The sequence below is a fragment of the Mytilus trossulus genome, chromosome 7 (genome assembly GCF_036588685.1).
Source record: "Mytilus trossulus isolate FHL-02 chromosome 7, PNRI_Mtr1.1.1.hap1, whole genome shotgun sequence".
In the NCBI taxonomy this organism is placed as follows: domain Eukaryota; kingdom Metazoa; phylum Mollusca; class Bivalvia; order Mytilida; family Mytilidae; genus Mytilus; species Mytilus trossulus.
Window position 1 is genome coordinate 47,637,193 of NC_086379.1, and position 11,383 is coordinate 47,648,575.

An 11,383-nucleotide genomic window follows, 5' to 3' on the forward strand; every position below is an offset into this window, starting at 1 on the left:
ACTGTTCGTGAAACGTGTCCACTTAATATGCTTAATGTGAACTATATAAGATAACTATACTGTTTTTAATTGTTATTTGGATGGAGAGTTGTCTCATTGGCACTCACACCACATCTTCCTATATCTATATATACTAGTATATATCATTTGTTTAATTATACGTTTTGTTAATATATTTCATAAGTACATATATGAGAAGTGAGTTCCTCCAAGATGCATGGTGTAATGTGGAATGGCAATGTCTGTTTGAAAAGTGATTTTTTTTGTTTGATAAAATATACAACCCTACTTCTCACATTCATATGACTCATTCAACATTCAATTATTTGGTAAAAGTTTAGAAAATTATTTGGTAAAATTAAAAAAAGAAAATAGAATATATATTACCAAACTTAGATGCTCAAATATCAAAATTCCACTAGAAACTGGTCGATGGCATAATATTCCAAAAGAGGAAAGACTATGTACTTTGTGCAAAAATAATTGTATTGGAAATCAGTTTCATTACTTATTTGTATGTCAAAATGACGAGGTTAAAAAATTAAGACGTGCATATATCCCAAATTACTATATTGTTAACCCTTCAGAATATAAAATGAAAGGTTTGTTGTCTTTATGTAATGTAAAAGTCTTAAATAACTTGTCTATTTTTATCAAAAAACTTATGAAATATCTATGATTCTATATATTATCACTTACATGTAATCGACTGGCGATCTCAGTTCCCATTATTATAGCTTTGAATGATTATCACGTGTTTTGTATGTGTAAACTTGTGTACAGATAATTAGGTATCATGAACTATGTATGTATATTTCTTTCTATCTTGTTCACCATTGTTAATTATTACTTGTATTATTTGTCTGCCTCTTGTTACAGTGTAAACTGTCTAGAGTGTTAATAAAAGTTGAACAAGTCAAGTTGTCGCTTATGCATTAGAAAAATAGTGATCTACGTTTGTTTTCATGATTGCTAAAACGTGAAACTCGTTTTTCCCTTTGAACTTCGCTTTCTTTTTGGTTATGAAAAATATAACTTATTCTATTCCTAAGCAACGAGAAAAGTAAATCATAACCTCAATTTAGTCAAATGAGAGATTTATCGCAAGTCAACAAAAGCAAAATGTGATAACTACACAACCGTCTTGTGCGTCTCATGTTTAATATCAATGTATTGCCATTAGACATGTTACGAAAAGCTATATTCTCGACGCTGAGGTTGACAAATTAGACTTAAAATTTGGGGACGGTGTCAAAACATTGATTATAGATTAAAATAGGTAAAATTTAAATCCTGTGCGTCTTGGTTAATTCAAATTACATTTACCTAGAACATCTTTATGTATTTAACATCTTATACGACAATTGCTTTTGTGATATCATTGCTGACTAAAACCTGTCATAAGACATAAAAGGTGTTACTGTACGCGCGTAGGAGTGGGTGGTCTAGAAAAAAAAAGGGGGGGGGGGCTGAGGGTTATACAAGTTCATTCAATTCTAGATTGATAATATTATACATAGTAAGCAAGTTAAATTTTAGGTTTTTTTTGGCCAAGTTACTCATTCCTCCTTTTCTTAACTCAAAACTCCCGTCCTGCCTTTTTTTCAAATTTAATCCTAGTCCCCCTCTCCCTGAAAATAACAACTGGTACCTCCGTAGGGTAGTAATAGGTACCCATTCAACAGATTTAATTTTTAAAAAAACATATTTGTTTTAGAGAAACTCCTAGCAGGAAAGAGCCATCGGTCATCGGTGTAACTTTTTTTTCATATTCTCATTTTCTTATGAAACGGTTGGCGAATTTCCTCAAATGTTTTAGGAATTTATGAAATAAAAAATATCTGCATAAGGTGGTTTTAAGATATAAATGCAAACTTAAGTCATTATGCGATGCTTTTGAAGCTCTGCAGGGTTGTTCAACCGACGAGTAGCGAGTCATATTTTACACAAACCTCATTTTGTTCCAAACATACATGACATATTTGCCGCTGAACGTTAAGCAATCAACAATCAATCAATCACAAACTATTATACAGAAAATACAAAATGAGCTGAAACTTTTGAAATTGAGACAAAGTTGGAAGGAAATAAAGAGAGAAAATACATGCCTTCGAAGCTATATGACCGGGCGAAATTTTCTATATAGTGCAACATGCCTCAAATTGAAATCGTGTTTTAGTTATTTAAAACAGACCCCGTTAGATAACAATTTATGTGGTAAACAACTGGATCAAAATACATACACTGTTTTTTTTTTAAACTATATTAAAATGATCGTTACATATATATTCACGAGAAGGTATACAACAGATTAAAATACTTAAGACTATTTGCAAGACAAGGGCTCGCCAAAGAATTCACACACGTTATGTAGCCCGTATTATAGTTACTTAAAAGTATAATGGAAAGTATTAATATCTATTTCTTATATTTCTAATCGTATAAATGTAATCCATACGAAATTGCCTGCGAAAGGATCAATGCGGTTTTTAAATAAAATACAAAGTATACACATGTAATCTCTTTAGTGTTGTGACACAGTCCCCACATTTAAAGTGTAAATTGTCAACCTCAGCGTCGTGAATATACCTTTTCGTAACATGTCTAATGATGTGCGATGATAACTAAAAGAACAAACTACGAATATACGAATATTTCAGTCATAAACACTCAAATAGATAAATAGTAAACGAAGTAGTCTAAGATTACCGTCTGACAACAAAGCCATAATTGACTTTCAAACGATGATGCATGTCTGCAATGCTGATATCCTCTTTCAAACCCATTTCCCTCTGCAATTTAAACAAATAATAACATAATTAAATATCAGTGAGATAATACGTGTGTAAGCTAAATTTTGTTATCAAACTATACAAAATAATGCCCCGCACTACACCCTATATTATAACAAAGTCAATTTAAGACTTTCTTTGTCTGAAAGACACAATTGATGTCCTGTAGATGGAAAGTGCAATTCTAAAATAACTTTAACATTTAACCGCTTGTACCACCAAAATTACAAAGTTCAATTCACTCCTTAAAGAGCAAATATTTATAAAAAATCAAATGTCTGACGACACGCACACCTTCAACATGTGTTCAAACAGTCAACAAAGTGAAAACGTCCTAGCAGTTTTTATAAGGCTTTTTTTTTTAAATTTGCACAACATTTTAAGACATGCGTACTGAATTTTTCAATTGGGAAAACAGTATTTCAGATTGACCCATCAAGTTAAAATGTCGATTGCGGAATCACAATACTGCAACTCTTATCTAAAACAAAATCTTACAGGCATACCTCAATAGTAGATAACACAATATCAAAATCTGTCAACTTTGAAACTCCTCTTCTATTGTTAAGTCCTAACCTTGGTAACACCTTTCTTTTCAGATATTCATATCTTGAAAATAAAGAAAGCCTTACACAATCAATAAGTACAACTCTTATGAAGCATTTCAGGGTTTTTTTCTTTCTTTGACTTACAAGTGTCTTTGCAAAAGCAATCAAGTTTATAACCCAGGTCGGAATATTAGAATTTATCATTTGTGCTATTGAAACGGTTTAAAATCATGTGCAAAACATTTAAGAATTGAATGCTTCTTTTTGTAATTTTATTGGGGTGTAAAAGCGTTGACCGAAGTACATTTTGTATGAAGCGAGGAAGCGGTCAACGCTTTTACAACCCTATAAAGTTACAAAAAGAAGCATTCAATACTTATAATTACATTTTTTAGCTACATGTAGGATCATGAAAACACGATTTTTATCCAGTTTTATTTAATTCACCTGTGCACTTTATTGTGGGACCTCGTGTCATCATGCATGATAAATGTTATTGTCTCATGCAATTGTTTACGGAATAACATGTGATGTGCTGTTAGCCAATCAGAATAACGTATTATAATGAAACATACATCTAATGTAATTATTCGAAAAAAAATCGAAATATTCAGGTTCATACTTATTAATAAAAGAGAAATGAGATCTATACATTCTTTTTGGGGAGAAAAGTTTCAATTACTGTTCAGAGTGTTTCTCTGGTGGTTTTTTTTTGTATTTACGTTAGACTATTTGTAAAACAACCACGTGTATCATTTAATTGATGAATGAATTAGGATCGATCGTACTCATAACTTACTCTGAAAGATGACATTGAAAGAACACTATTGGTAAGGTGCAGTATAAGTTAACATTTTTTAGTGAATAATGATGGGGAAACAAAGCCTAATAATAGTATATAATATTGTCATCTTGGAAACAACAAACTGTTGTTACACATATCTTGGTTACACTGACTAAGATAACCAGTATGATTGCTTATAAAGCATGTGTTTTAGCAGGCACATCTCTTCGACAATTTAAAAGAAAAACGGAAAACAAAAGTCACTATCATTTTGCTGGGGGTAAAAGACAAAAATACAGTGCATTGAAGAAAAAATACTATTTTGTTTAATTTTTTGTTAACTTTTTTTACTACAAAATCGACTATACTACTCATAATTCAGGCGCGTAGCTCCGTATACGCTAACACGCAGTTGCGTGCACATCAATTCGGCATGCAAAAAAAAATGCAAAATAAAATTTATCAATTAAATGTTTAAAGGAAACACATATATTGTCACTTTTAATTCATGAAATGTCATTAAATAACGGTATCTGGTTTAAAATAGAAGTTTAATTGGAGATCATGACAAAATCGGACAGTAACTTGTATCGTATACAACATTTGAATTTGTTTTACTCAGTCTAACACATGTAGTATCGGAGCACATTTTACATAGTACGGTTTATCTGTTTGGAATGAGTTGCAATTGTAACAATCGGCATTATAGTTTATCTGAATCCTTCGATATCGTTGACAATATGCCATGGCGAAAACGAAATAGTATTGAAAAGTCTCATTATATTATGCGTTTATAGACCAGATGATAATGGAACTAGAAAGTGGGTCGCGTCTGGTTTTATCAGATCTGCTCCCTCGTGTTCGTGTAACAAGTAAACCATTATGGGTCAAAGTACGGCCTTCAAAACGGAGCCTTGGCTCACACCGAACAACAAGCTACAAAGGGCCTCAAATGTACGAGTGTGAAACCATTCAAAAGGGAAAACCAACGGTCTACTCAATAGTCTTTATAAAAAACGAGAAACGAGAAACACGTATAAATTACATATTAAAACAAACGACAACTACTGAGAAGTTCGTTTCTGCCTAGACCCGAAGAGCAGATTTTGGACAATTTTGAGTAAATTCTGTATCACAAAATGTGTAGTTTATGTATACAATTAAGAATTGAATACTTCTTTTTTCAAATTTATTGGGGTGTAAAAGCGTTGACCGAAGTACATTTTGTATGAAGCGCGGAAGCGCTTTATTCTAAAAATGTATGCACGGTCAACGCTTTTACAGCCCTATAAAGTTACAAAAAGAAGCATTTAATACTTATAATTACATTTTTTAGCTAGGATCATGAAAACACGATTTTTATCAAGTTGTGTGTAATTCACCTGTGCACTTTATTGTGGGACCTCGTGTCATCATGAATGATAAGTTTTATTGTCTAGTGCAATTGCTTACGGAATAACATGTGATGTGCAGTTAGCCAATCAGAATAACGTATTATAATGAAACATACATCTAATGTAATTATTTAACCATGCATCGATTTAATCTATTCATAAGAATTATTAATAGTTTATCTTTCATTAACTGTTTATAAGACCTATCTACAAGAAGCTACTCTTTTAACCGTCCTATGACCAAAAACCGAGAAAGAAAAAAAATTCTGCAAAAAAGGGTCCCAAAAATTGTTCACCTCGCTCCGCTCGGCAGTACTTGTTTGCACATCATTTCCTTCTAGCTACGCCCCTGCATATTATTATTTTCTGTCATGGACATGTACACATATTGCTTCACATAGTTGAATAATGTTTTTGATTCGCGAATATTAATGGTTTAGTTGCGTCCGGGTGTTATTTCCAACGGATGCCTAACCAATCAGATAGCAAGATTGTAGCTTCTAAAAAATAATAATGTTACCTACTTCATAGGAACAGCATGTCGCTGGTTTAAAAGATGACAAATTATTGTGTGTGTATATCCGATTCTATGGTAATGTCGTATAACTGCTTCAATATCTAAAATAAAAATTTAAAAAAAAAAGATATGACATGATGTATGCTAGCACGACATATATTTCGAAATGTAGTTATCATTATCCTAGATATATATATATATGTGATTTAGTGTAAATGTAATTTAATGACAAACTATTTTTGTTATTTATGTGCGTTACATGGTCTTCTATGCAAAGTTATCCAATTAAGGGTGTTACCACCTCTCGTTTTTGAAATTTTTTCCAGCTTTTCAGAATCCTGTGATTTTATCATAATGTTGCCATCAAAATAATGTGTCCGCTAACCCCAACTTTTCTTTTCATAATTTCGTTACATATAGTTTAAAAAGCCATATTTGAAATTCTTGATGTTTTCAATAGTTATTGCAACAACAAGAAACGGCCGATGTTAAAGGTATGAAAAATCTAAAGGGAAACATCTTCCGCCAGATTTTCAATTGCTTATAAAGGTTAGCGGCAATAAGTGAAATAAGACTTTTAAAAGTTTGTACTAGACAATAAGCTAACGCCTACGTAGGCATTACTTGAAGTAATTAAGATTGTTTCCTGAAATCTGATGATGAATGTTCAACCTATTTCCGAACATAATTTTAAGCAATAAGTGAACTGTAGTATCTATGTATATTCGTTGACATATTCTTGATATAAAGTAGTTATATACATATACCAAAGATCTTTAAGTTTTAGTATTTTTCGTATTCAAAACAGAAATCAATACGTTTTATGAAATTACAAAAAGATAAAACCAGTGCAAATAGTTGGGATTAAATAGTTGACACAACGAGTCACCACGTAGTTTTCTGACACAGAATGAATGTGGTCTTAAAAAAAATTAAAATTAAAATTCGACATTTACCTATTATGATCCATTATCCAAAATCTAAATACATGGTTAGATTTAGCATAATTATCATAGAAACCAAAGAATTCAATTTTTGATAAAATCAAATAATATTTATTTTAGACCCTTTATACATCAATGTGGACCAATTTGATAATCTGGGCCAAATATTAAAAATCTAAATACATTGTTAGATTCAGCATATTGAAGAACCCCATATATTAATTTTTTGTTGAAATCAAACAAAGTTTAATTTTGGACCCCGATTTGGACCAACTTGAAAACTCGGCCCATAATAAAAAATCAAAGTACATGTTTAGATTCAGCATATCACAGAACCCCAAGAATTCATTTTTTTTTTAATAAAACTAAGTTTAATTTTGGACCCTTTAGACCTTAATGTTAACCAATTGGAAAACAGGACCAAATATTAAGAATCTAAATACACGGTTAGATTCGGCATATCAAAGAACCCCAACGATTCATTTTTTGATGAAATCAAACAAATTTTAATTGTTTTTGGACTCTTTTGGCCTCTTATTCCTACAATGTAAATCGTTGGGACCAAAGATCCCAAAATCAATCCCAACCTTCCTATTGTGGTTATAAACGTTGTGTGAAATTTCATAGACTTCTATTGACTTATACTATAAAGATATGGTGCAAAAAACAAGAAAAAATGCTTATTTGGGACTTTTTTGCCCCTTATTCCTAAACTGTTGGGACCAAAACTCCCTAAATCAATCCCAAGCTCTCTTTTGTGGTCATAAAATTTATGTTAATATTTGAGTTAGACTCGTGACCACGTTTACTAGTGGCAGGTACTTTTCTACCTGCTTTTCGATGAGGCCACATCAAAGAAGAAGTGTATGAAATAAACGAAAACAGCAAAGGACACAGTCGAAAATTATTTCTTAATTCTTTACCTTCAGTGACGATCCGTGCCATAGTGTATGACAAAGTAGAGCACCAATGTGTCCCGTCTTTCTCAAAAACCGGAATCGTTAAAGGAGTACTTTAAATGACTTAAATCTGGAAAAAAGTATAACAATCTTAAACTATTGAAAAAACTATTTGAAGAATATTTATTTGTTGTAAAAAAAATCCTTTAAGTATCGACTCATGGTGTTTATACTAATCCTACTATCCTTTAGTTTATTGAATGTTATTTGCATTATTATACCTCATCGTTAAATTATGTTGTGTGTGTGTGTGTGTGTATTTTCTGTACTGTTTTTATACAGATTTCTCCAGAAAGCACAAGCATGTTAAGTTTATAAATATAAGCCCATTGATTCATACCACATTGTCAGCTCCACAATGACACATGTTAAACAATCCAAACGAAAAAACAACTGCATAAATTATGTACAAAGTAATTAAACACAGCCACAAAATACAACCAGTGAAAAACAGGGGCCGTGTCAACGAAGCTGTCCTAGGACAAAGACATGTCTTAGGATGGTCTTAGAACACGTCTTAGTCCTAAGTCGGGTTAACGAAAGTCTCCTAAAATAAGATACGTCCTAAATTTGGTCCAAAAGTTAGGATATACAATAGGTGTCTTAGGATAGTCCTAAAGATTACATAGTCCTTAAACGTTAATAATATTAAACTATCATTAGATAAAATTAATAAAAAAAAATCGTTTAATGTTTGTTAAGGATTATGTACCCTTGTGTTGCTTCAATGATAAACATATTGAAATTTTATAGAAAATCCACAGCCTTTATCCTTGTTCTATCATATTTGGCAATTTGATGACCAATAGATATAGGATTATTGCATGCAGTGCTAGCATTGATTTCCTTAAAACAAGTTTATTAATGTAGTTATTGGTTAGAACAAATACAAATATGGACCAAATCAAGTACACCTTTTAGGGTGCCGGCCGGCTCGACTTTAGTTACTCTGCACCATGTATTTTGGAATTTACAGGTTGGATAGAACATTTTGTAAAAAATAAACACTAGCACATCATAGAAAAGCAAGGGAGTAATCTATATTTCAAATTTTATAACAAAAATCTCTTAATTAAAGGCTGTGGATTTTCTATAAAAATCTTGGTTTATTTGCCACAAAGTACTCTTTTTCTATTAAATGCAATGCAACAGTAAGTAATAATACTTTGCATCAAGTTTCCCCCTAGTATAAATTATGTTCAAAATGGTCTGTCTCTATTATTCATTTTATCTGTAGTTTTGATACAATTGATGTTTGAAAAATTCGTACAAAAATTGCTGCAGAAGGGTACATAAACCTTAAAGATTTAATTGTATTATAATATGTTTTCCCGTGCTGCCTTTTTTGAATCCTTTAAACAATACTATCAGCATGAGCAACATATTTAAAAAAATTCAAATATGGGAAAAAGTTTACTTCTTTTTTTACCTAATTCTGATTCGATACATGTAATGAAATCGAGTGGACCTAAGGAAAAAACTAGTTTATGTACTAAAATTGCAGCACGAATATCACAAAGTTTTGTGACCATTTACTTTTGTTTTCGTATTAAATTCATTTATACCTTTTATCGTATTTAATAACGTATTTATTAGTATTCCGTAAAAACTTTAACTTTTATTTTGCGTTAATTGTTTTCTATATAAGAGTCATCCTCCCTCTCTTTACATATAGGTTCTAAAATACAATTCAATCTATGTCATACAAATCTCTACATATATTTCCAATTAAATAAATGTGTTAGGATGGTCCTAGGACCATCGTAGTTAGGACGGTCCTAAGACAGCTTTATTTTACATCCTAAGACATGTCTCAGACACGTCCTAAGAACATCCTAAATAATGTCCTAAGACCTATCTTAGGACTAGCCTGGGGTCCTGGCTAATCTTGGCGACGCGCAGCTAGATATCGGGCCGGGATACCAGGCTATCTTAGGACATATCCTAGGATACTTTCATTGACACGGCCCCTGGGGCCTGTTTATCGAAGCTCTCTTAGGATTAGGACGTGTCCTAAGACCAACTTAGGACACATCTTAGTCCTAAATGGGTTTATCAAACATGTCACAACTTAGGAAAATCCTAGGAATTGTCCTAACTTTAGGATACCAATTTAGGTGTCTTAAGATGGTCATAGGATGGTCCTAACTTTATGATACATTCGAATTTCGTCTTTTGTTCATTTTCACGCGTATTATTTTTAAAGCAGTAGTAAAAAAAGTTGAAATTCTCCGTAATGATATGAATAATGCACGAGATTTACATTTGAACTGTAAAAGAATGAAAATGTGACACTCCGAATTCAACTCACCCAAAAATATGTTATGATTTTTACGTATTATATATCTTGTTTACAGGTAGTTTGTTATTTTTTTATTTTTGTGTCATACAGTTTAAATGTACAATTATTTTACAAATAACATTTATTACCTTTAATTCAAAACTACATATTAGTTATTAGATTCTAATTAACCATATTTGAAATAAAATTATTGATAAAATACATGTATGATATCAAAATTATTTTTTTTCATATTCGGAATGTATTTTCTTTTCCACCAATACTTAAGACATCAGTTAGGACGTCCTAGCTAAGATATTCCTAAGATAGCTTCGATGTGCATGCTGAGACGTGTCGTAAGTCGGTCCTAACTTCATCCTAACTTCTGTCCTAAGAAATTCTTAGGACCGATCTTAGGACAGTTCCGATAAACAGGCCCCTGGTTCCTGACTTTTTTTTTTTAAATAATTAACTTTTTATAAACATATCTAGCGGAAATTGTCATTTAGTATCATGCACTTTCTTGTAGCTAAATCTTTGTGTCAAGAATAAAATAAATAAGACAACTCTAGCTCTATTCAGTTCAGCTTTGAACAATGAAATAGTTCATATTTAAATATCAATTAATTTATTATTGATTTTATTATCTACTGAATAAAGCATTTGACATAGTTATATTTTCAAGTAGGAATAATCATCGGAATATGCATCCATAAATTATCTGTTATACATTTAATCTGGAAATATTCAGCAATAGTTAAACTTAACCCTGTAATAGTTCCCATATTAGATATTTTTAACGCTTACCTTCTTCGAAGTTGACCGCAGTACTGTATTTACACGCATTTCTTATGAGTCTCTTTCTAAAATTTATTATTTTCTCGGATAAATTGCACAGGTGTCAATCAGTTTAAGTGCAGTCACTATCATTGATACACATACGTATTTTTTCACAGCCAGTCATGTGACTTTGTCATATGATAAGCATGTAAAGCTTAAATGCTTCCGACTGAAAAGATAAAATTAATTTGTATCCTCTTAAGAAACCATGATTGACAGTTATTTTCGTGGAAAATATAACAATTGCTAAACTTGTCGACTGGTTCTGCTACTAACTAAATGCATTATAAAACAGCAAAAGAAAAACAAACTCCGCACTAAAAA

The 11,383-nt window shown here is 31.5% G+C and overlaps 1 protein-coding gene across 1 annotated transcript; it reads right to left on the reverse strand.

Annotated features, from left to right (window-relative positions):
* Positions 1 to 2,705: 2,705 nt before the first annotated feature.
* On the reverse strand, positions 2,706 to 8,010 carry LOC134726463 (uncharacterized). Its single transcript, XM_063590869.1, has 4 exons — positions 7,903 to 8,010; positions 6,043 to 6,136; positions 3,299 to 3,401; positions 2,706 to 2,792 (listed from the first exon to the last, which is right to left on the reverse strand). Exons 1-4 carry the CDS (start codon positions 7,922 to 7,924, stop codon positions 2,706 to 2,708), a joined length of 306 nt encoding a protein of 101 aa, XP_063446939.1. The 5' UTR covers positions 7,925 to 8,010.
* Positions 8,011 to 11,383: the final 3,373 nt, after the last annotated feature.